The 26778-nt window shown below is 38.8% G+C and overlaps 1 protein-coding gene across 6 annotated transcripts in view; it reads left to right on the top strand.

Moving 5' to 3' along the window:
• The window catches only part of Dock3 (dedicator of cytokinesis 3), a 322288-nt gene that overhangs the window by 211133 nt on the left and 84377 nt on the right, over nt 1-26778 (top strand). For all 6 annotated transcript variants that reach the window (XM_076917344.1, XM_076917346.1, XM_076917345.1 and 3 more), the window contains 8 exons: nt 8069-8193; nt 10075-10237; nt 10864-10970; nt 11461-11632; nt 11965-12062; nt 13958-14041; nt 16100-16200; nt 20173-20254. In XM_076917344.1, the coding sequence (XP_076773459.1) occupies nt 8069-8193; nt 10075-10237; nt 10864-10970; nt 11461-11632; nt 11965-12062; nt 13958-14041; nt 16100-16200; nt 20173-20254 (932 nt within the window). The remainder of the gene's footprint in view (nt 1-8068; nt 8194-10074; nt 10238-10863; nt 10971-11460; nt 11633-11964; nt 12063-13957; nt 14042-16099; nt 16201-20172; nt 20255-26778) is intronic.

Raw genomic sequence — 26778 nt, 5'->3', positions numbered from 1 at the left:
AGGTAGATCCAAAGGGGCAGCTAGAGCTAAAGCAGCTGTTAGATGGGAAAGGGCTGGGTAGAGATTGATGGCAGGTAATTCAATAGTCAACAAGATGTGAAGGAACAGGCAAATACCCAGTTGTCTGGAAATGGTCTAGGAGAAGCAGACCGGCCCTCAGTTGAATTTTAATTCCTTGTACAAAGCTTGTTTTGCTGAGAAGAGCCAGGTCAGTATGAACTAAATTGTACTATTCCATATGTCATCTGTTAGTTCTTCCTGCTTCTTCACTAATCCTCTTGTTGGAAACATTTACCAGTATACACTCCAAAGAGGAGTGTGACTTAAGCATAAAGAAGGTCCACAGATTGGGTTCTGCTTCCTTCCAGCTACTCTGTCTTGCCCAAATTTATTTTATATTGCCTTCATGCTCTCCCCATAGACACTGAGTGCAGAGCAAGCTGCTGTGCATGGCCTTTATTTCCTACTCATGAGCACAGGGGCCTCTTTGGATGGCAAATTTAGGCCAGCTGGATCAATTATATTTATTGTTAAGTGCTAAGAGACTTCATGCTTATGAAGGGCCTCCATCTGCCTGTTGTACAGGTGAGTATTCCATTGGAATACTCCTATACTTTTCCTGATCCCATTCTTCAGACCTATCTATACCCCATAACCATGGAAAGAAAAGCACAAACAACAGTCTCTAGCTTTGCAGCCATGGTTTTAAAAGAATAGAGACTGACCAAAATTGACCTAATGACCTTTCAAAATTAAATGTCAAGATGCTAACTGTGGAATTATATGAGTCCTTTAAGTTCTTCCTTCTAAGTTTTTTGTAGACCATTTGGACATAAATTTCCTAGTAGCTTCTGGAATTAAAACTGACTAACCAGAATCTGGAAAGAAATAAACTCCAGTCAAAATGTACAAAAAGGCTGGGAGATAGCTCAGGCAGCAAGTAAAGTGCTTCTCTCTCAAGCAGTTGCATGTGTATGCATGTGTATACACTTGTGTACATGTGTGTACATATGTGTGCATGTCTGTGTGTGTGTGCCCATGAGTGTGTGCACTCATGTGTTTGTGGTCTTGAGACCAATGACTGTAGGAAGAGAAGCCTTGGAGAGTTGTAAGTCCTAGCCATCCCTTTGTCTGAAACTGGGGCACCCTTCTTCTAAGAGAATATTGCACCTGGATTGCAAAAGTCCCTTGGCTTCTCAGTACTGGCCAACTTACAAGAAGTTACAACTTCATCTTCTTGACACATGGACACATGGCACAAGAACAGAAAAGAAACTATGTCAGTAACTGTGAGCTTATCAACACTAAAGTCTGAGAAATTATAGTAAATGAAAAATTAGAATTACTCGTAAGCTGTGATCCTTATTTTTAAAGTACCCAGCATTTGGCAGAAACTACTAGATACTCATATGGAGAGGTCTATTTTTGTTGGGCTGGCCCAGAGAGATCCCTGTCAAAACATGTTGCTACATAGAGCTGCATGGAAGAGTTAAGCCAGACCCTGGCACAGGTGCCTCACATGTCATCTCTAAAATGGTCATTCTGACATCTTTTCATTGCTTTCCATGAGAGTTTATACATGTGTCAGGTGGGTGTTGAAAGCAGAAGACCTCCTGTGTACCACAGCTAAGACCCTAACTAAGCCTTCTAGTTTTGCTTGTGACTCTTTAAAGAGTAAGAGGTAACAGTGAGGTAACTGCAGGGATTCTGAGAACCATTGCCCTGAAAGCCTCGTAAAAAGGCATGCCAAACAGAAAATGTCATGTTGTATTGTAAAAGAACAAATAGATATGGAAATTTTAGCCTTGATTGATTGAGAATTGATGGCTTTGTGCTCCTTATGTAAGTGGGTATAAGTGAGGCTGGCCTTGAACTCTTGATCCTCTTGCCTCTATCTCCCAAATGCTGCTATTATAGGTCAGCCATACCACACGGAGCTCATAGTTTGTTCTTTGTCTTGTGTAAGTGTGTGTGTGTGTGTGTGTGTGTGTGTGTGTTGTGTACATACATGTGTACGTAAAGGCCAAAGGTTGACACTAAGTATTTTCTGCCACTTTTTTTTTGCGACAAGTCTTCTCATTGAACCTGGAACTCACCAATTGTCTAGACCAGCTGGCAAGCAAACCTCTGGGAAACTTATGTCTCCATAGTCTCAAATGCTAGAGTTACAGACACATACTGCTGTATTTGGCTTTTTACATGGTACTAGGGATTTGAATTTAGGTCCTCGTGTTTGTGCAAGTAACACTATACCAACTAAGCCATCTCTTCATTTATTTTAAACTAAGCACATAAAACCTTTTATTGGTTCATCACAATATTGTTTGTTTTCTCCTTTCTTCAAGATTATTTTTATCAAGTACAAAAGCTAATGCTCTAAGCATACCCTTAGTCCTTCCCTATGTTTTAAAAGATGATGAGTAGGAAAGACTGGGTTAGGACAGATGTTCCAGGGGAACAAGTAGATACTCATATTATTTCCCAGGACTCATGGGCCAGCATTTAGCCACAATAATGCCTCAGAGAACTCTGGCAGCCAATATATTGTAACATGCTTCAAATATCCTGTTAAAGAAGCTGCTGTACCCTTCCTCTAGACCATACTTAAGCCAGCAGCAACACTTTCTGTAGCCTCTTATATCTTTCCTGGAAAGCCTGTGTCCTGAGGTTAAGTGGAATTCCAGAATTCTTTTGTAGTTCTGTGAGAAGTATAGTGATTTAACCTGTTTTCAAAGCCTTGAATTTCTAAGGGTATTTACTCTGTAGTTGATATGGGCCAAGTTTCAAATTAGTTGGTTTTCTATCTTAATGATCTTCTATCTTTATATAAAAGTTCACTTATGCATTAGTGTATTGCTTTAACTAGAATAAGGCTTCCCCTAGAGCGGTGGTTCTCTACTATAATATGAATCAGAATTACTTGCAGACTTAGAAAAACAGATTATTGTAGCCACCTCAAGAGTTTGTGATTTTTTGAGTCAGGGCTTAGCAATTTGGCTTTCTTACCAGTTCTTAGGTAATGGTGGTGCTGGTTTGGGAACCTCTTTAAGAACTGTGTCTTAGGACTGAGAGATGGCTCAGTAGTTAAGAGTATTCACTGCTCTTGCAGAAGACTGGAGTTGAGTTCCAAGTTCTCATATTGTGTGAGTCACAAATACTGTAACTACAGCTTTAAAAGATCTGACTCTCTCACATAGGCTTCAAAGACATAAAAGTACATATGTGCATTGGTGTGCAGTGCACGCACACACACACACATTTAAAAATTAAAAAAAAATTATTTTGAAAGAACCATGTTTTAGGACTGGCCAGATGGTTAATAAAATAAAAGTACTTGCTGTATAAGTCTGAGTTTGATCCCCAGAACCATGATGTAACTAGCTCCTGAAAATTGTCCTCTGACCTTTACACATACACCAGAGCTCTCATAAATCCACACTCATACACATATCATACATGCATCACAATAACAATGAATGAAATTTAAATTCAAACTAAAAGAGAGAGTGTACCATAACTTAGAAAGTTCTCTGCACTGGATGTGGGTGGGTCGTTCCTGCTGAGTCAGATCTAAGTTCAACAGAATTTGTCTCTGGGTTGCTCTGGACTTGCACATTAGAGAACAACTGTGCACACTCACCAGCCCTCTTAAGGACTCTCTGATTTTTGCCTTTGTGCTGTAAATACACTCTTGTCATTTTCTTTGATCCTTAATTAAAAAGTGCATGTTTCATCACTGACCTACAAGTGATGTTTCTTTCTCTTTTCCTGTTTGTCTTAATTGTTCTTGTTTTTCTCTGTGCTGTCCCCCTCATTCTCGCCCCTTTCTTTCTGATGCAGAGATGAAGATAGTTGGGTGTAAGTTCTTGATTTTGTGTGTCCTGACTGCTTATTGCCTGCCTTGTTCCCATTACCATTTGTTTCATGGAATGTTGCAATCCTGGGGTGGGGTGTCATGGACATTATTAATCCTTCATCAGTCTCACCTTCCTGGGTAACTGACAAGAACTAAAAGAGAAACTACCAGCCTAATCTAAAACACCATATATTTCTTTGGTTCTTCATTACGATCTGAGGATACTTAAAAATATTTTAACAAGTCTGCAGTCTGTAGAAAGAAGAAAGAACTTTTAAATGAGATATGGACATGATGCATTACTCCAATTATGAAGAAAATGAGTAGTTCTTATTCTGAGCCACACAGTCAGAAAAGCAAAAAAAAAATTTTTTTAATTATGCTAAGACATAGCTCATAAAAAGGGCAAACACATACAAACAAGACTTTTAGGGAAGAATTAGCCAAAAGTTCAGTGTTAGATTGATTTACTATAGATGTGTTCATGGGACTCTGGTTAGTATTTACCAAATGAGGCTTTGGCCATATCTCTAAAGTATAGAATATAAGCCAGTTCATATACCCAAATCTGTATGGACCTCATGGATCATTTCTACCAGGATGGAATTGCAGATAGGCCAGAATGATGTGATACATATAACCCAAAACTCCCAAGCAAGGCTATAATATTTAACAAGAGATAATCTTGCTAGCAGAATGTTCTGGTGTCTAAACTAGACAGAAATTCTGTTATCAATAAGATGACTACTAGAAGAAACAAGTATGCCATGTGTAGTGTTTCTTTAGAGTCACTAGGTTACACATTTTGGGAGACCAGACTGACAGAGTATTCCCCTACCTACCAGTTTATGGAGACTGAACAGCAGTGCTGCCTTCTCAGAACTCTTGTAAGGATCCTAAAGAAGTATTTCAGACCAATTCCTGTCATGATAATGAGGCTTCAGGTTCAAACTTTTGCTTCCAGAAATTGTTTTTATAGGTTCACAGGAATCTGGATATTTTTAAATATATAGTACAGGTTACACACACACCACACACACACACACACACACACACACACACACACACACACACACACGTCTCCTGAGCCAAATCTACCCAGAAGTCTTTTTTTTTTTGCACTTGCCAGCCAAAAATGTTTGTAATTGTCTTTTAAGAAAGTATCTCTTTGTATAATATAAATGGTCTTGAACTAGATCCTTCTATCTCAGAATTTTTTTAACATAATAAAGGATTGTGACAACAAAATATGCAACTGACTCACAATACCTAAAATACTATCAGATGTGAATAGGAAGCTTGCCTATCACTGCCTTCTGTTAAATAACTAGTCTGTGACCTGCTGCTATACCAACAGCTGACACTGGCTACTATAAGAGCTGTGAAAGAGGAGGAGACAATTCATTCTGAGGCTCTCTTACAAGAATGAACCCAATTAATTCATCTCCAGACAAGAAACAATGTTGCATGGCACCCAAGTACTAATACTAAGCACTCAGAAATAAAATATGAAATCGTCTGCCATCATTAGAAAAGAGAGAATGCCTAGCAAAGAGAGGCAGGGATGCCCAGCTCCAATCCTAAATTAGGACAGCCCATTAGCAAGACAACCCTCTGCACTGCCACATTCTGCATTTAAAAAAAAAAAAGCCTCACCTTTTCAGCAGTCTCCAAACTGCCTGCCTAAGGGCTGCCTGAACCTTTGCTCTTAAGAAAACTTCAGCATTGCCCTTTCAGCAAACTACTATGGTATAAACTAGGAAGAATATTCACCTAGTGATATATTTGTAAATATATGTACACAAGACCCACTATAATCCCAATGGGTAGATGCTAAGAATTCATCTTTTAATATATTTTCTAAGTGATTAAAATACAATCAGCCAGCCACTAGCATACAAACCTTCAAAACTATCACTCAAGCCCTCTCTTGCCCATCTGCAATACAAAGTGCCTGCCATCTTCCCTCCATGGAAAAATAGTTCCTTGCAGTCAGTGAGTGTTTTTTCCTTAAGACGGTGGCTTAACCTTGATGCATGATTCCATTGATGGGTTTTGGGAACATACAGTGTGCATTGGGGAACAATGAAGAGTGGAAGAACCCTGGGAGAGCACCTGGAAGGTGTACTTTGACTGCTCACACCTGCTTTTTAGTTTTCTCCTAGTTCCACGACAATTAGTGGAGAGTGTGATTTTAATGATACCACTGAGACCTTTTGACAAGAAGCCTGTCATAACTTCTAACAACATTAACCTTCATTTTTAAAATGTCATTTTTTAAAATGAGTTATAATTTGCAAAATTACACCCCATAAGGCAGTCTGATACCTTTCTGAGATTATCTCTGGTCTAGCAGATTTATTCTTTAAATAAAGAGCAGTGGGGGACATGGTGAAATCAAGGTGCTTCAGGCTGTACCTCAGAGGGTAGCACTTGCATTAAAACTTTTGAAGGGTATCACAAAGGCACTCTCTTTCAAAAAGAGTAAAAAATGGAAGGAATATCTACCTTAGCCTTTAATTTTAAAATTGCTAGCACTTTCACATAAAATGTTCTGCTTAAAAACTACAAGCTCATTAAATAAAACCATACAGACAAAATTTTGTCATTAACAGTCTGCAAGGTAAGACCTACTTTTGTGTTATCATTCTGTATTGCTATTGCTAAGTTTGAAATATTTTGATGCTCAGGGAAGGCTCATTTTTGACCTACACATAAAGCTATAGACACACAAAGTGTGTATGTGTTAGAAGAATATTTCAAATAGATAGCCAATAGCTTCTTTTAAAAGCCACATGGACTGTCTCTAAAATAACTTCCAGGAAATGAAAACCAGGGTAAACCAAGCACATTAATGTCTTTAGGTTAGACATTAAAATTATCTTATCAATTTATGCTAAGTTATTTTAAAGACTAAATTATTACTTAAATATCACAGGAAAGCTAATGTGCAACTAAAAGTGTTTTGTTAGAGGCAGTCTCAGTTATTAAAAGTTTTACGTGCCATGAGTTCTGACTTATTCCTTGATAGTAACAATAGTCAGTAGTAAATTTCTCTGTTATGTTTGAATTTTAGATGTTAGAGGCTTTCAATACATTCAGAATTTATTCAGCCTGTTACTAGACAATGACAAACTGGTGAATTTGAGTTTCCTTTTTTGTCTGCCTTCCCGACCCTTCCTACACATCAGTACTATTAATGGTATCTAGGAAGGTTGAAACAAAGGAAACAGATTAATGTTCTAAATTCATCAGAATTTAAAGTACAGACTACCCAACCAAATAGAAAAGTTTGAGAAAACTACAGAAATGGATGTCCTCAAACCTGCCCACATTTGCAATATTCATGTATGAACTTAGACATTGTTTTTCCTCCATGAGAGCCTTAGGGAACAAGCTGGCTTTCAATACTAGAGAAAGTTTTTCATGCTCCTGAAAAAATATTTGTCATAGACTGCTCTTCTCTACTTGAGCCAAGTTATTTTGAAAACTGTGTGTATCCATAAGTGTGATTGTTAGATTGCACTTCTAGACTAGGAGGGTGACCTGAAGAATTTGAAAGGAAGAGTCATGAAAACCTCAAGAGAACTTGTGCATAAAGGCCAGACCTAGCCAGAGTTTGATGCCTAAGACACATTGAAAGTCAAGAGGGGAGAGACAGTTGGTTCAAGAAAGACAGCAGTGCCACTTGTATCTGACCAAACCCAGATACTCACTTGATAAACAAAAACAAATTTTGTTTCTCTCATTGTGTAATAAACATATTTTATTAAATCTCCAAGAAAGAAGTAGTGTGTCCTTTATTCAGACTCTGAAGTTTTGAGAGTTGTAAAAAGAAAACTATAAAAGAAGAATCTCTTAGGGGAAAGAAAAGGGACTAGAAGCAAGACAGACAACATTAAAATAAGTTCTAAAATCTTCCTTCTTTGAGGGGCTTTACTACAGCCATCTTGGAGGGGAGAGACTGAGCAGTCTGAACACCAAAAATCTGAGCTAGCATTCTCTAAGTAAGCTGTAGCAAACACTTTAGAATTTAAACTTAGAGAATACATAACTAACCTGAGTCCTGCTGCACACAGTTTTGGTGAACAGTCCATTGTTATTAACCAAGCTTGGAATGCCGTGAGGACCCAAATGCTAGCCTGATGTCCCATGCACTTGGGGCACTGTGGCATCTGTGGTCGTGAGCACATTGCATTTTCCCCTCAACAGGTGATATCCGCAATGATTTGTACCTAACACTGGAGAAGGGGGACTTTGAAAGAGGGGGAAAGAGTGTACAAAAGAATATTGAAGTAACCATGTATGTACTTTATGCAGATGGAGAAATCTTGAAGGTAAGGCTTGTTAGTAATTTATAATGAAAACTAATGTGTTTCCATGGGCTATCTTTGTCCCGAAGCTCATTCCTATTAGGCAAGACTGAATTCAGTTGCTCCATATGATTTTCCCTGCCTTCACTTTTCCTCTATTGAAAAACTATACATTTTTGCAGTGAGGTTTGGAAAGGATTTCTGATGTCAAATAGTCCTCACACTAATTCTTCCTAGTTTCTAACCTGCGTGCCTGTAACTCCAACTTAGACCTATTCCCTTTAGTTCTGCCTTGCATCTTATCTGTTCTCCATTTTGCCAAGCACAGAGCTGCCTATTTTTTCCAGTGATTACTCGGTCCACTTTGCCTTTTTACTATTTGCGATAGCATTATGTTTATAATTTGATTGAGGATAGGATTTAGATATCCTCTAGTTGGTTCCAAGTTTAGAACAGAAAAGAACAGATTCAGTCCTAGAAAATTATTTCCAGCAGTAGATCACATGGATTCTTTGCTATTCTTCATTGAAAATGCAGACATAGAGGACTGTTTTTAAGGCTGTCTGTTTTTTCCTCAGTCCTGTCATGGTAAAGGCCATGGTGAACAACAGTTAGGTTTCATTTCTAGTGCACTTGTCAGATCAGCCTTTCACAAGCCTCACTTTGGTGTACTGGCTAACACCCCATGAGGGAGACAGAATGAGAGTTATTAGTTCTACTGGACAGAGGAAAAAGGCAAAATAAGTTGAAATCATCTCCCAGAAAAAGACAGAAATAAAGGAGAATGTTTACAGAGATAAAACAGTGATTTGTATATTACTGTAAAACATAGAGTAAACTCAATTTATGTTGAGATAGACATATCATTGCTCATATAATAAAGTGTCAGAGAAGTAGAGCTATCAGCCACTCATGTGTATGTGGAAAGGAAGCTCTCCTTAATTTTGTTGCCCCAAATTCCTTGCAGGGAAAGGGGCAGACCAGTGCTGAGTTTGTATCATTATAGTAATGTTTAAAGGCTAGAGTCAGATTAAATCTATCTTGCTTTATGAAAAGTTAACAGAGATAACCTAAAATAGCTCAACATGGCATTAAGGAAAATTAGAAAGCAATCTTTGCCTCGTAACTTGGGATTCCTTCTTGGTCTGATAAGGTGTCATGAGTGATGACTTCTCTCATGGAGCTCCTTACTGCCCTTCTTAGCAAGAGTGAGACTTACCATGGTGATGCAGATGCACCAGCCTGTTCCTCCAGCTTGTCAGCTTGTGTGGTCACCTCTGAACTAAGGACAATAGGTGTGCTATGACTGCCACCAGGAATGCCCAGCCTATTGACATTTTGTTGTCATCTACAAATGTACTGGGCAGTGTGGCCCATGATGGGCCTCAGATTGGATATTCCTGGCATAATTATACTGTCTATACAGTTACTTCCAAAAGCACTGAATTTAAATCAAATACATTATCATCTGGTCAGGTGCAAAAATCCGATCTTCATATAGGATAAAATATTCTAATAATAGAGAAAAATTGAGGTGCTTCTTTTAAAAAATTATTCACTTTACATCTCAATACCAATTCCACCTCTCTCCCCAGTACAGAGATCCTCCCCCACCACCCCCCATCTTCTTTTCCTCTGAGGAGAGCACTCCCCCCTACCCCACCCCACCCTCGCCATGGCTCATCAAATCACTGCAGGACTAGGCCTATTTCCCATTGAGGCAAGACAAGGTGGCCCAGTTAGAGGAGCAGGATCCATAGGCAGGAACAGATTCAGCAACAGTCCCCACTCCAGTTGTTGGGTGACTTGCATGAAGACTAAGCTGTACTTCTGCCACATATGGGGGTTGGGGAGCCACTAGGTGCTTCTTCTATAGATATAACATCTTATTTTCTTCTTTTCCAGGACTGTATCAGCTTGGGTTCAGGAGAGCCAAATAGGAGTTCATATCACTCCTTTGTCCTCTACCACAGTAATAGTCCTCGTTGGGGAGAAATTATTAAATTACCTATTCCCATCGACAGATTCCGGGGCTCTCATCTCCGCTTTGAGTTCAGGCATTGTTCCAGTGAGTGAAACTTCCCTGCATATTGCCTTGAGGATAAAAATAATAACTCTACTTGTGAAGTAGAATTGTGAGGATTCTTGTTATTAGGCCATGAAAATAAGGATACATAAATAGGATGTCATCAGAGGCTATCTTGGACTGTAAAAGCAATGGTTCAAAACCATGGGATTTGGGGCTGGAGAGATGGCTCAGCAGTTAAGAGCCATCTGCTCTTAAGGACCTGAGTTCAGCTCTCAGCATTGACATCAGATGATTCACAACCACCTGTAACTCCAGCTTCAGAGGATCTTCTGGCCTCATATACACATGTGGAGTCCACATGTGCTTGCACAAACACACATAAATGAAAATAATTTTATAAAAACTTCCTTGGAATCTAATACTGGCTTTTTCTAGTATCTGAAATGTCCAATGTTATTTGGGATTTTTTTGTACAGAACCCTTTCCTGTCTTATTAAGACTAGAAATTAGGTTTCTGCTGTGGTTATGAGAGCCTATAATGCCTTGAGATATTAAATGGAAATGCAGACCAGCATATTTCTCATTATCCTGCAATAAGATTGCTAAGGTTTGAAAGAATGAGTGACAAGCATAAGGCAATTTCTAATAATTGACTCTGCTTGCAGCAAAGGACAAAGGGGAAAAGAAACTCTTTGGCTTTGCTTTCTCTCCGCTGATGCGTGATGATGGCACCACACTCTCAGATGATATTCACGAGCTTTATGTGTATAAGGTATGGACCTGGCTTACTTCCGCCTCCATCCCTCAGCCCTCAGCCCACAGCCCACCATGGTCGTTCTCAAGTGTGATCTCATTTCTATGGTTTTCATGGGTCAAGCTGAGGATTTGACACAGTGTACTGGCAGGTGATAGTAAAACAACTGTGGTCAGGCTTTACCTTTCTAGATACATTGGTTCTTCTCCCACAATTAATGCCAACAGGCCCGAGAAATCAACTGCCAACTCTTCTATGCAGTCAAAAATTTAACTAATATGTTTCCAAGTCCTGCTACTTGAGGTCATGGTGTTCTCAGTTTCCACAGCATAGCTGCTAACCAATGTTGATTATATATCAGATAGAAGCTACATATTTTTTTGTGTTCAAGAAATTTATGGACAGAAAGCATTCAGAGAACCTGCAACCTTAGGAAGATAGTAATAAGCATTAACTCAGTCTGCATATTATGTGCTTAGAAAATACTCTTTGCTCTGTTTACCTACAGTGTGATGAGAATAGCACATTTAACAACCATGCCCTGTACCTGGGCCTGCCCTGCTGCAAAGAAGACTACAATGGCTGCCCTAATATTCCCTCCAGTCTCATCTTCCAGCGTAGCACCAAAGAGTCTTTCTTCATTTCTACACAACTTTCATCTACCAAACTCACTCAAAATGGTAGGTAATGGCACCTACAAGGTACATTACATTGTTTCCAGTTGCTACTTCCACGTGGCTTACAGGTGTTAGGAGACAGACTGCTTCTTCATGATCAAACAGGTAGTTGCTCAACAATAATAGCCCACAGAGTTGTCCATGGCTGTGTAGTTTTGGGCTTCCATGTAGGGTACACAGATGTATTTTTCTCTTTTTTTTTTTCCAGCACTTAAAGAATGTTATCAGATTCTGACACAACTAGTTCTGTCTCCCTAGATCCCACGTGTCTGTCTGAAGCGTGTGGGCCTTGCTTAACTTTATGAAGTTCACTCCTTTTGGGGCTTACTTTCTAGTGGACCTCCTTGCTCTGCTAAAATGGAAGGCCTTCCCAGACCGGATCATGGACATACTAGGGCGGTTGCGGCATGTCAGTGGGGAAGAAATTGTTAAGGTATGTCTCTCACTCAGTCTAAGCACATTCTCCGAGGCAGAATATGGGCAGAAAACCTTCCCTATAACTTCTGCCAGTAAGCATCTAAGACCATTTCTTCAAATACATAATAGATGAATAGGAATAATTTGGGAGGCTTTCCTTTCTTTTAAGTTTCTTTGCTATTTTAATTTTTAGAAGAGTTTATTACCTCTTAATCATATAACACATATATTTAATTATAAAATAATTATATGTAATATAGGGACCCTTCTTTTCATTTTAAATAGAGAGAGTTATTCAATAATAATAGCCCACAAAATTGTCCATGGTTGTGTAGTTAGTTGTAGGGTTCACATCCGGAGTGGGGGGAGAGAGAGAGAAAGAGAGAGAGTGAGCGTACAGTTGATTAAGTTTTTGCTATGGTCATGGTAGCCTGTAATGTCTTGTGATATTATATGTAATATATATTATAGACATTATAAAATAATTTTAATTTTAATTATTTATAATTATAAATACATAGCATTATATTATAATTTAGATTATAAACCCTATTTCATGACTTGCTTTACTTCCCACAGAAAAAATGGCACTAAAGGATAGCAGTAAAGAGTATCTGCTCAGAGTCAATCCCAGAGGTTGTGATATCTGAATTTGTTTTCTTCTCTCTAGGTCTTTGTCGTTTTCCTTACTTTATAGCCTTCAACACACAAACCTGGGCTTTTGCTTATAAATACTACAAATACTGTCAATTAATTTGTAGCTGTTAGTTTTGCCCTATTTTTTTTTTTTGGCCTGGAGTCCATACTAGGGAACTTTCTTATCCTTAAACATGGCTGAGTAGCATGTTTGCCCAGTTGGCTTTAGCTTAAGATTGTACCAAGCACTTCTAGTAGCACAAGACCAGAAGGAAAATACTACACAGTAGACTAAGCTCTACTGAAGAAAGTGGAAGAGCTTTGGATTTACCATAAATAGCAATAGAACAACCCTAATTTGCATCATACTGTTTTGAAATAAATTGTTAGCCAGGCAGTGGTGGCTCACGCCTTTAATCCCAGCACTTTGGGAGGCAGAGGCAGGTGGATTTCTGAGTTCGAGGCCAGCCTGGTCTACAGAGTGAGTTCCAGGACAGCCAAAAAAAAAAAAAAAAAGAAAAAAGAAAAAGAAAAAAAAAAGAAAAAAAAGAAAGAAAGAAAAGAAAAAAGAAAGAAAGAAACAAGAAAGAAATTAAGTGTTATTGTATCATTTACATGCTTTGATTGACAAGATAACAGAATTTTTATTTTTCAAGGTACTCCAGACACCCATTGTTATTTACTATTATATTCCTTAGTTTTGCAGCCTTAAAAAGGGGGAAAGGCATATACTTAAAACAAAAAATAGCAACAAATAGCACTACCAGGTTTTTATCTTCACTGAGAGCCCTCATTGGCTTCATTTTTTTCTGAGATTCTAATTTCTAAACCAAAACACAGCTTTATGTAGATGAAGCCTAATGTACTATAACCTCATCCAGATATACTCCATATAACTAAGCTACAGCAGAGAGTGAATGACAGCTAAATTCTTTCCAGTCCGAGAAAAGTGATCTCAAAATGAATATGGTATCAGAACTACTATTTTTATTTCAAAACAGTTATTCTATCTGGATTTTTTATAATTGCTTTTTCTTTAGAAGTTTAGCATTCACCCAATAAGAAGAGCCACTTTAGATCTTCTATAAGATCCTTGATCTATATAAAGCCCCAAGTGTCCACTTAATTGTACCTTAGCTAGGCAAAGACAGGTACTACTTGTTTTTAGCATGCTTTTAAGACACTTGGAAATGTTTATTGGGGGCTAAAGTCATTGCTATATGAAAATTTGAGCGTGCATCCTAAGACATGAACCCTTTGTTTCTTATGTTTTAGTTTCTGCAGGATATCTTAGATACACTCTTCGTGATTTTGGATGATAATACAGAGAAATATGGCCTTTTGGTCTTTCAGTCTCTGGTAAGTCATTTCCTGAATTTTTATTTATTTTTTATTTTTATTCTCTCATACAATATATTCTAACCACAGCTTCCCCTCCCTCTAATCCTCCCAGTTCCCCTCCTTTCCCCCAGATCTACTCTCCCATCTTCTTCTTGCCCTTGAAAAGAACAGGCTTCCAGGGACATAGACCAAACATGGCACAAGATACAATAAGATCAGGCACAAACCCTCTTCATCAAGGCTGGAAAAAAACAGTTCAAAGAGCAGGCAAGAAGAAAATCAGAGACAGCTTTCACTCCTACTGTCAGGACCCCTCTCCCAAATAACCAAGCCAACAACCATAACATATGTAGAATACCTAGTGCAGACCCATACAAGCCCCACAATTGCCACTTCAGTCTTTGAGCCCCCATGAGCCCTGCTTAGTTGATTTCTCCAGTGGTGCTCTCCCAGTGTCCTTGACCAGTGTTATTGTATCATTTACATGCTTTGATTGACAAGATAACAGAATTTTTATTTTTCAAGGTACTCCAGACACCCATTGTTATTTACTATTATATTCCTTAGTTTTGCAGCCTTAAAAAGGGGGAAAGGCATATACTTAAAACAAAAAATAGCAACAAATAGCACTACCAGGTTTTTATCTTCACTGAGAGCCCTCATTGGCTTCATTTTTTTCTGAGATTCTAATTTCTAAACCAAAACACAGCTTTATGTAGATGAAGCCTAATGTACTATAACCTCATCCAGATATACTCCATATAACTAAGCTACTCTGGTTCTCACAGTTCTTCCTCCCTCACTTCAGTGGCGTTTCCCAAGTTCTGAAGGGAAAGACATAATGGACCTGGGCTTGTTTGCTTGTTCGCTCCCTCCCTCTCTCCCTCACTCCCTCTCCCTCCTTCCCTCCCTCTCCCTCCCTTCCTCCCTCTCCCTCCCTTTTCACCTCCCCCTCCTTCTCCCTCTCCCCCTCTCCCCCTCTCCCCCTCTCCCCCTCTCCCCCTCTCCCCCTCTCCCCCTCTCCCCCTCTCCCCCTCCCCCTCCCCCTCTCTCTCTGCCTAATGTTTGCCTGTGGTTCTCTGTATCCATTCCCATCACTAGCTAGAGTGAGCCTCTCTGATGTTGACTGGACTAGACAACAATCTGTGAATATAGCAAAACATCACTTCATTTGGGTGGGTGAGTGGGTCGGTCGGTCAGTTGGTTTGGTTTGGCCAGTTGTATTTGGTTCTACCTTAGGTCTCTGGACTATCTACCCTCCAATTTCTGATCATCCAGGAAGTATTGGGCATGGGCTCCTTATTAATCATTCCCATCATATGTTTCAAAAGAAAATATAAAGGAAGCAATTTATTAGACTGAGTTAGCAGATTTGTTTGCAATAGAAAGGATCTGAGAATCATCACCTGAGAAAGACTAGCCAGCCAACCTAAATGTCAGATCCTTCGAAGATAAAGTTTGAAGAATTGGATTTGAGGGCTAAAGAGATGGTTCAGCTTAAGAGCACATAAAACACTAACAGAAGACCCAAGTTCAGTTGAGTTTGATTTTAACTCCTAAGGTTGCTTTAGTGAAAATATATAGTGATATCAGTGTTTGGTACACTTTGCTTAATATATGCATTTCCACAGGAGAGTTGTATATTCAAGTGACTCTGTTCACCAATCTAAGAGATAGGGAATTGAAGCTAAAGCTTGAATGGACACATAGAGTTTGCTCCTCTGGCTTTTATTGTTTCTTGCTTTCCTGGTCATTAAATTACTCTCTTCCCCAAGTTTTGGAGGACACCTGAGTGTTTATGCCACTTACACAGGTATTGTATTATCTGTTCCTGATCCATACTGTTCCAGTCATGATTGTGAATGGAGAGGCTTGGAAACATAGGATACAGATCTGGATTGGAAAGTTAAGGGAAGGAAAAAAACAAGACATACATACAGACAATGGAAATCTTAAGATTACTTCACATAGTGGACACTAGCAGTTTGCTCTTTGAAGAACATGAATCTGTTCCCTCCTAGGGATTTTTCTGAGGCCTCTATTGAACTATGGTGGCCTTCTTTCTGTCTGTCTCAGGTTTTCATCATTAACCTGCTTCGGGACATAAAATATTTCCACTTCCGACCTGTAATGGACACATATATCCAGAAGCACTTTGCTGGAGCCCTGGCATATAAGTAAGTTGTATTTTGTATCATTATTGCAACTTGTAGTTGAGTAGAAAATCAGAAATTTAGGAAATTCAGTTGTAGCCAGCATTCATTTAGCTGACTTTTTAAACTTTACTTTTGTAATTATGGTAATTTATATAATTATGTACACATTTTATAATATATGTATATACTGATATATAAAATTTGCTAACTTAACCATTTTCAAGTTTATGATAACATGTAGTTAAAACTTACCATGCTAGTGTTATACAGTCTTCACCTGAACTCCATCCATCTCCAAAATTATTTTTATTCCACAAGCCAAAAATCACTAAAACTCTGTAACATTCAACAGTTAACTTCTTAGTCTCCCCAGCTTGGAAAAAATTGTACTTTTTGCCTTTGAATGTTGACTGCTATTAAGGACCTCATACAAGAGTCAAAGCATTTGTCCTTTTATGAGTAGCTTGTCTTATTTACGACATCATCCACTTACTAAGTTCATCCACATTACAGCATATGTGAGAACTTTCTTTTTAAGAATAAACAATAGGAATCTGAAGTGATGTCTCAGTGCTTAAGTGCACTGGCTGCTCTTCTAGAGGACTAAGGCTCGATTCCAAGCACCCACCTGGCACATTCCTTTTCTTTCATCCATCAATAGCTGGTAGTTTCCCACGAAGGGCAGGGCCCATGACCCCTTGACTGACTGTTGACATCCTCAGTCTTGTGCATGCCAGTAATGTTAGTTTACTATTTCAATGACCCATGGCTACCCTGAAGATAACATTTTACAGCCTGTCTTGGTGTCATCTGGCTCTTCTTTTTACCTTCTCTTCTTTTATGGTCTTTGATCCTTAAAAAGGGATCTTTTATGGTCTTTTTAGGGCTGGGCACTCAACAGTCACCTATTCTCAGCACCTTTGTAGCCACCTGTCTCTGCATTTAGTGTCATTCACTACAAATAGAAGCTTATATGACCAAGGTTAAGAGTAGCACTTGTGTATGAGTATAAACATAAACACTTGTAAGGCAGTTTGATAGCATGTCCATTTAGCAAAACAACAGTTAGAAGACCTTCACACCCATGTGTGTATTTTTTAATCAGGTTTATAGTATCAAGCCTTGAATTCCTTCTTGTGGAGCAGGCCTCTAATCCAATTAAGGAACAGTTGATTAACCTCAAAACACTGATAGTTTTGTCTGACAGGTTAGCATTGTAGCAGTTAAGGTCCTCTACTGGGTGAAAGAGTTGATGAGTTTTCTACCTCCTGCAACCAGCCCAGAAACTTCTGGGACTCTGTATGTCAGGCAGCAGGGAGGGAATTTCTACCTCAGTTCTAGTATTGTTTCTCATGTCCTGCAACCAAGATGGATGGTGTCTTCAACAATAAGGTCAAAGCAATGGCCATAGCCTATGTTGTTTGGGGGTCTCTGGACCTTCTGAACCAGCAACTCACAGGAAGGTAATGTTACACCTGGCACTGGGATATTAGAATGCCTGTGGCTTCTGAGATTGACAGCTACTATTTCAGGTTTCCTCCATTAAAATTCATTTTTTAAATATATTTTTAATTAGTTTATAGAGTACTAGATTTCCACATAGTTTTTGATATTCTTACTTTTAGTTAACCTTCTCCCCCATCACCATCTCTACTTAAACCAACCCAGTATTTTCCCCTCTCTATTCACAGTTAACCTTGTTTTCTACTATCTTCTCCCTTTCAGGCCCCTTTCCAGCTATTGTTGGGTTTTAAATATCCAAAATCAAGGGACGTGCTCCCCCAGAGAACTCACGGATAGGACTCACTGTAATAACATGAGGTTTATTGATACTGGTGCACCAGGACTCTCTTGTTTGCAGACAAAAGAGCCCCAATTAGAGTTGGGGCTATTTTTATACCAATATTCATAAGGCTCATAAAAGCAGTTATACAATTACTTCTTAAACATTAACCATAAAGGCCAAACTCTAATAGCAGTTCTCAGGCTCAGTTGCTAACTAACAAAGAATGTCAGCTTAAGTATCCTCTATTTACCCAGATTTTACTGTATTAAGGGCTAATAAACTCTTATCTTGGGTCTTTCTTCCTCTGGAATGTCTTTGAAATGTGCTTCTTCTGGGATGTGTCCCTGAGGGAAGTTAATATTTGAGTTTAAAACCAAAATCAGAACTTTTTATTAATTTTAAGTTTCTACACTATCTTACCCTAATTCTAACAATTTTTTTGTTTTTTAATAATATTGTTATGAGTCATCAGTGACCCCCACACACTCTCTCATTATCATAACCACTAGTAGAGCAATACAAAGTGAACATATATGAGATCTAAAAACAGATATTTTTGCTTCTTCACTTCATATTTGAATACCTTTAAATTATTTTTTACCTTATTGCTCTAAGTATAACTTCTAAGAATAGATAGATAGATAGATAGATAGATAGATCAACTTAGAAAGGAAAGAAGGAATGAAGATAGATGGTTAAAGATAAATAGCCTTTTCTTTTTCCTCATCTTAGAATAGCTGTCAGTTAGTCACCAATAAATACAGTGTGAGCCAGCTTTTTGCTGTGAGTGTAAACCATACTTCATTACGTAGTTGCTGTATGTTTTTTTCTAGGAACTGATGGTAGAACTACTGAAATTGTCTGCTTGCATGAGAAATATGAGAAGCTTACATAGCATACCAAATAAAGATTAAATAAAACAAAAAGATACTTCATGTGAAACAAATTAGCTAAGACCATTGGATAAATAAGATATTGCCATTTTATGAAATTAGCATAATTTTACAGCCAAAAACAATTTTTGACAGTGGTTCTGTCAAGTGGTTCCCAGAACTTGGGTGGCACTTTGGAGAGTAGACATTGTGCTTCATGTGCTGTCTTCTTAGTTTTCAACAATAACTTTGAGATGTACTGTTATTTCCTCTGTATGTCAGGTGAAGAGAATAAGGCACAAGGGGATTAAGTGACGTGTCTAAGAACACAAAACTGCATACTAGTTGGCCACGCAGCTTATACTTTTTACCTCTGTAATGTCTTGCCATATAAATGTGTCTAGCTTTCTGTTAAATCATGGACCTGCCCCTTTAAAATATGGTACCTTAAGAGATTAGATGTGGCAGCCCAGGAGAAATCAAGCCACATACCTTCTGGAGCCTATCCCAAAGAACAAAGAACTGACAGATACCTTCTGTGATTGTTAGAGGAAATCCAGCCTTCTTTCTGCTACTAAGGACAAGACATCTTTAAACTATGGTTTTACCTAGTGCCTGCCTCCATGTCAGAAGTCACACAGGGTAGGCCAAAAAATATGAAGCTTCTCCACTCACTCTGGAAACCTAAACACTCAGAAACCACCCTTCTTCCATAAATTTGAACGCTCTTTCCTTTGGGATCTCCTCATACTATACAGGGCATTTGTCTCTTGTAATGCTTTCCCACTTCAAGACTTGGCCCCTTAAGTTGTGGCATCTGTCTCCTAATAAAGCTTATTCTGAAGAGTAATTTGTTTCAGTTCCTTCACACAAACCTGCTGATTCTTCTCTTCTTAAAATTGTAATACTTCTGACCCAGTAAACTCATTTCTCTCAAGTGTCTTGTTCCTTGGGAAATGAGGTGTGGAATGAAGTGACATTTAAAACCTCATACTTTTATTCAGTCTACTAGTTAGTGGTATATGTTCTGGAGATATTGCAACTTAAGATAAATCAAAATATATAATACAGTCTAAGTTTTGGGGAAAATAAAGAGTGGGAATCTATGATTGTGGTTGCTGGTAAAATTCTGCAGCTCCTTATGGAAAGAGAATGTATCTCTCTGAGATAATATGAGAATCCCACAGCTGCAGTGGACCATCACTCTGGCTCATCAACAAAATATTATTTCCTATTTGACAGTTCTTTGATGATTTTTATACTTGACTAAATACGTGTTTACAACTACATTGCCTTTTGATTAAAATGGAATTTCTGTAAATACTCTGTTTCCAGGGAGCTCATCCGCTGTTTGAAGTGGTACATGGACTGCTCAGCAGAACTGATTCGACAAGACCACATCCAGGAAGCCATGCGGGTAATGTCCTGAGCTTGCCATATGTAAGAGGACCATTCCTACAGCTGTTTGAGAGTATTGTCTTTGGTATAGTGCTCAAGACAACTGTAGTGTGCTGACCTACTTTCAGGAAGGAATGCCTTGGTCCATGTAATCTGCTTTCCTCTCCTCAGTTGTGCTCCAAAAGAGCGCAGCTGACTATTACCCCTGCTCATTTACCTGCAAGTGGAAAGTGCACATGGATCCTGGCCATTCTCCTCTGCCTCATTTCTACCAGTTAGTATCAGTTTGCCCTCCCACTGGCCCAAGTATTGACACTACTTACAAGCTAATACTGGTAGCAATATTGATTAGAATTGAGATTGAATACCATTTCCTTCTTTGGGGGTTACTATGTATTGTTTTGTGGAACTGTGTTGTTAAGTAAAAAGAGAGAAGTAGATAGACATACCATATGAAGATGATTGAAAGATAGCTTTAAAACCTTGGCCTTAGGGAGAATCTGGAGTCTTCTGAAGTGTAATGTCTACATTTTGGCTTGAAGAGGGCCCCTGACAGTGCATCTTGCTTTTCATTGTTGGGTAGCTCCAGGTAATAAGAAGTTACTCACTTTGAGTTAACTCCAGTCTGTTTGCTCCTTCTCATAGCTACTCTATATACAATAAAGAGCCTTGGAAGAGGAATTAAATTTTTTTCAAATGATTACATGAAAGCTTTTAGAAATGCCCTTAAAGCCAGTATCTTTCTTTCTGTATCTGTCCCTGTCTTGTCTTGTACTTGGGTTATCACTTGTTAAAGTTGCTTTTTAATTATGTTTTTCACCCTTTCTACATAGTCATAAAAGGAGAGTGGTATCAAAGTTGTTCCTATTTTTCCTGTCTTCTTTTAATATCACATATATACACTAAGTAAAGGCCCCGTGTCATGTGTTGTTCTTGCTGACACAGTGCCATGTAACAGAACATGTGTGGAATGAAGTCACAGTCTCTTTTTGGTTTGCTTGACTCTGAACATCCTTTAAACACCTGAAGATTTAAGTTTTTTCCTCCTTTGTATAAATGTTCACTTATCTCTGTATAAATGTTACTGTCTCTTCTGGGTACTTAAAGCATACATAAGACCTGCCTATCTCCTAAAAGTTGAGCTAAATGCAAAACATTCTGTGTGAACCCACTAATTAATTAATGGTGCTATAAAATTTGGAAGATTTTCCCATCCACATTAACATGTCATTATGCAGGTCTTCTTTAGAAAACTATATTTTTAAGATTTCATGGGTGCATCTTCCCTGTCTTGGATAGAAGCCACTATCTTACAGCACGCATTCTGGTCCTCTGGTTCTTACAATCCTCCTGTCCCTCTTCTGCAGTATTCCCTGAGTCTTCGTGGTAGGGACTGTATTGCAGATGTATTAGTTGAGGTTGGGTACCCCACAGTCAGTTCTTTGTATTTTTTTTTCTTTTATTGGATATTTTCCTTATTTACATTTCAAATGTTATCCCCTTTCCAGGTCCCCCATCCCCCCTCTCCCTGCTTTAGAAGTCTTTTGTATTTTTATCAGTTGAGGATTTCTGTAATAGTCCCTGTTGCAGAAAAAGAGAAGTCTCTTTTATGAAGGGTGATAGCTATATTTATCTGTAAGAATAAAAAGATACAGTTAGAAATTATACTGGTTTAGGAAAGTGACAGTAGTTGGTTCTCCTGTAAGGTCCGTGACCTCTTTGACCATGAGTGGTTTGGTAGATTTATAGTACTGCCTTAATTAGGATTTTCATTGCTATAAAGAGACACCATGACCAGGGCAACTCTTATAAGAAAACTACTTTATTAGAGCTGGCTTACAGTTTCAAAGATTCAGTCCATTATCATCATGGTGGAAAACATGGCAGTGTCTTGGCAGACATGGAACCTGGAAGAGTTGAAAGTTCTATATCTTGATCTCAAGACAGCCAAGAGGAGGGTCTGGATCACACTGGGTGGAGCTTGAGCACTAGGAGACCTCAAGTGTGTCTACCCCCACAGTGACACACTTTTTTCAACAAGACCACACCTATTCCAAAAAGGCTACAGCTCTTAATAGTGCTACTCCCTGTGAGCCAACCATTCAAACACACATGTGTCTATGGAGAGAAAACTACAAGTACCGAGCATGAATTTCCCCCTATTGAGTGGGCCTTAAGTCTAATTAAACAGCTGTTGGTTGCTCCTCACATAGAAGGGCCACTTTGCACCAATGGGAATATCTTGCTGGGCTAGTTGTTGTGGTTTGTAGGCTTTAAAGTTGGATAAGACTATTGATTGCTTTTCTTCTTTTAAAGCTTACATACACCTATGAGGGTGTATGTCTCAAGGAGATGGCTTCCAGGTCAATTCCAGCTTGTGCCTTCAGTTCTGTTGCCTGATGTTTGTGATATCTTCAGCAACAATCTTACCTTCAAATTCTGGGAGTCAGCCAAGGCCAAAGGCAATAGCCTATATGTTTTGAGAGTTTCTTGGATTTTCTGACCTACAACTTGAAGGGACATTTCCCATGCTTGACACTGAAGGTTTTATTAGCTAGTTTACGACTGTGGGAGACAGCATTACTATCCCATGTGGGATGTCTTAGTCACTTTTCTATTGCTATGAAAAGACCATGACCAAAGCAATTCTTATAAAAGAAAGCAACTATTTGGAGGCTTGCTTACAGTTTCAGAGGTTTAGTCCATTATCATCATGGTGGGAAGCATGACAAGCAGACATGATAGGCATGGTGCTGGAGAAGTAGTTGAGAGCTATATTCTGATCCACAAGCAGAGAGAGATGGAGGGTGAGGAGGTGGGAGAGGAGAGAAAAAAAGAGGAAGGGGAGGGAGACTGGGGTTGGCATAGGCTTTTGAAACCTCAGTGCCCACTCCAAGTGACACACTTCCTCCAACATGGCCATGCCTCCTAATCCTTTCAAATAGTGCTACTGCCTGGTGACTAAGCATTCAAATATATGAGCCTGTGGGAGCCATTCTTATTCAAACCACCACATGGCATAATTCTATTAAACACACAAGCTTGCAGGCACACATACAAGCATGCATGTGTATGTCTGTTTAAGTAAACACAAAATAATGTTACACTTTGGCAAATATCCTTGGTGTTATTTATCTTTCCTCCCTGCTACTCTGCAGTTAAAGTCTCCTTTCCCATTTCTCTTTTATATCCCCTGTGCTCTACTGCCCTTTGCTATAAAGAGACCATGGCAAAGGCAGTTTTTATAAAAGAAAGCATTTATTGCTGGGCAGAGGTGGCTCATGCCTTTAATCCTAGCACTTGGGAGGCAGAGGCAGGTGGATTTCTGAGTTCGAGGCCAGCCTGGTCTACAGAGTGAGTTCCAGGACAGCCAGGGGCTACACAGAGAAGCCCTTCCTCAAAAAAAAAAAAAAAAAGAAAGAGAGAGAGGAGAGAGAGAGAGAGAGAAAGCAAGCAAGCATTTATTAGAAGTCATCCCCCTTAATTTTTTTTCCTGGTTTTTGGTTACTCCAAAGTTACATATTAACATCTAAATATTCAGAATTAGGTCTTTGTTTTTGTGAGTCTAGGTTACCTCACTCAGTGTATTTTCTAATTTCATCTATGTGCCTGCAAATTTTATTCTTTATAGCTCAATAGTATTCCATTGTGTATATGTACCACATTTTCATTATCCATTCATCAGTTGAATAACATTTGTTTCCATTCCCAAGTTATTGTGAGAAGAGTGGCAATAAAGTGACTGAGCAAGTATCTTTCAAATAGGATATGGGTGTGGCTTTTGACAAGGGGTTCCACAAATATAGCATACTTTCCATTGCTGAGCTGCATCACTTCCTTAGCAGGGAGGAATGAGTACACTAAATTTTCTTTGTTGATAAAACAGTTGTAATAGGGGATGGAGAGATTACTCAGTGGACCAGAGCACTTTCTATGCAGGCATGAGGACCCAAGTATGAATCCTAGCACTCAAGAAGCTTGGCTTGGTCACAAGCATGCCTATAAGCCTAACTCTACAGGCAGCAGAAATGAGGACCACTTGGCATTTTCTGCTGCCAGCCTCCCTCCAGTTTCTATGAGAGACCTTGCCTCTAGCCTCTACACATGCACACAGGTGTGTGCACACAGCAGTATATACTTCACACATGCACGCACACACACACACACACACACACACACACACACACACATACACATTACCTCTATACACACAAAGAGAGAAAAGTTGTAAAAACTTTCAGTCTTCTCTCCTTTCACATTTACTGAGTAAAATAAGGACAGGGTATCTGCTTTAGCCTTAGCTAAATACTTCTTTCTCCAAACAGGATTGGGAGCAGCCTGTTGAACCTTAAACAAATATCCTAAGATGTACCCTTCACTTACCACACTTTATCTTGGGATCTCAGAGATAGGTTATCAGGAGTGAGAAAGGGGGAAATCAGGTAGTAGTAGATTTAAAGTGGACTTGTTTTTCCTATGTCCAGGTTACACAGGACTGTTTTAAGACCATCCTGTGTTCTATTGCATACTATTTTATATCACAGAACTTAGTAAGAGAAATAATCCATCATGTGTGAAAAATGCTGGCAACTTTACTATTAGATTCTGCCCTTTTGAACTAGTAAATATTTCTTATGCATCTTTTATAGTAGTCATTTCTGACTGAAAAGCAAACAGCTAAACATTTAGGCAGTGGTTATAAGAAAATATTTTCTTTTTAAAATTCAAGATATGTGTAGTATATAACTAGATATAACATAATAGATATCCTATGGTTTCATATTTTTTAAAAAAAATTCTGGCAGTTTCCCATGTTCTACATAATCACTGATCTTTTGCCTCCTGAAGTTAGGCATCTGACAGTACAACATTTAATGGGCTAACATTCTACCCTAGGCATAGAAAATTTCTGAGAAAATGTAAAATTGGTATTTTGTATTTTCTGTTGCACAGGCATGAAGAATCACTAAAATGTAGATACAGTGGAATGATACAGCTTGCAAGTATCTAGCTGGATTTATAAATTAACAGACTTTTCAAGTTCTCTATTCATTAGATGTTAAAAGGCTGCTGGAACCAGGACTGTATGAGCATGCACTGTATGAGGCCACTGGTTTTGTTACTTTTTCATTGGTGTGATCAAGTACCCAACTTATTTTGGCTAACAGCTCAGAAGAATGCTGTTCATCATGGCAGAGAATGTTTTCTAATTAAACATGGCATGACATCAGGGGTAGCTCAGTCTGTGGCATAGACCAATAAATAAGGAGGAGACAAGTCCTTATCTGACTTTCTCCTTTCACATCCTTTAATAAAAAAAATTGCTAATAGTCACCTATACAAACAGAGTTTTCTGAGCTAAACCTGACAGGCAGATTCTAATAAGAAGCCAAGAGCTGTCTTCTTCTATGTACTTTATATAACTGGGTTTTTTGGTTTTTTTTTTTTTTTTTTTTTTTTTTTTTGGATCCAGTGTTAACCTTGCTGGTATCTGAGATAATACAGCATTTCTTTAATTAGAAAACAGTCTTGGGGCTTGAGTCTACTCTCTTAAAGGAGAATTACTCTGTTGATAAGCATCAGCCAAATTGAAAGGCTCCATCATAATCACATTTTGCTCTTAAGCCATTTTTTGAGAACACTGTCTTCTGTGTTACTCAAACTGTTAATGGCAAATGTTGTGGCTGGAAGGAACTGTATGTGTCAAACATACTAGCTTCTGTATAACCTAGGACAAGTCCAGATTTCTTTAACCTTCTATAAGGCAGAAGTCCCTATTTCAGATCCCACCTCTAATGTAAAGTTGCAGGAGATTCCTTAAACGCCCTTCCCTTCTGTCTTAGAGTTTCCATTGCTGTGAAGAGACACCATGACCAAGGCAAGTTTTATAAAGGACAACATTTAATTGGGGCTGGCTTACAGTTTCAGTCCATTATCATCATGGCAGGAAGTGTGGCATCATCCAGGTAGACATGGTTTTGGAGAAGAAGCTGAGAAGTCTGCATCTTGATCAGAAGGCATCCAGAAGACTGCTATCCACAGGCAGCCAGGAGGAGTGTTCTTTCCACACTGGGTTGAGCTTGAGTACTAAGAACTGTCAAAAGTCCACCTACACAGTGACATAATTTTCTTCAATAAGGCCACACCTCCTAACAGTGCCACTTCCCATGGGCCAAGGCATATTCAGACTGTCACACCTTCTTACAGTAAACTCAAGAGTAGTTATGCCAGGTATATTGGCATATGCCTATAATCCCAGCACTCCAGGGGATGTGCAGGTAGCTTGTGAGTTTAAGGCCAGCCTAGGACATACAGTAAGACCCCACTTCAAAAAAAGAAAAAGAAAAACAAAGTAGTTAAACTATATCCTTGCATTTGGGGATTTGCATTTTCTGTCCTTAAAAAAAAAAATACAGGGGCTGGAAAGATGGAACTGACTGCTCTTGCAGAGAACCTGGGTTCAATTCCAAAGAAAGATTATTAAAAGTAAAATGCCTATTCAAAGTTGGAATCACCTGTCACTTGATATTTTTTTTTACTGAT

Source organism: Arvicanthis niloticus, chromosome 21 (assembly GCF_011762505.2).
Source record: "Arvicanthis niloticus isolate mArvNil1 chromosome 21, mArvNil1.pat.X, whole genome shotgun sequence".
In the NCBI taxonomy this organism is placed as follows: domain Eukaryota; kingdom Metazoa; phylum Chordata; class Mammalia; order Rodentia; family Muridae; genus Arvicanthis; species Arvicanthis niloticus.
This window is presented reverse-complemented; position numbering and strand designations above follow the sequence as displayed.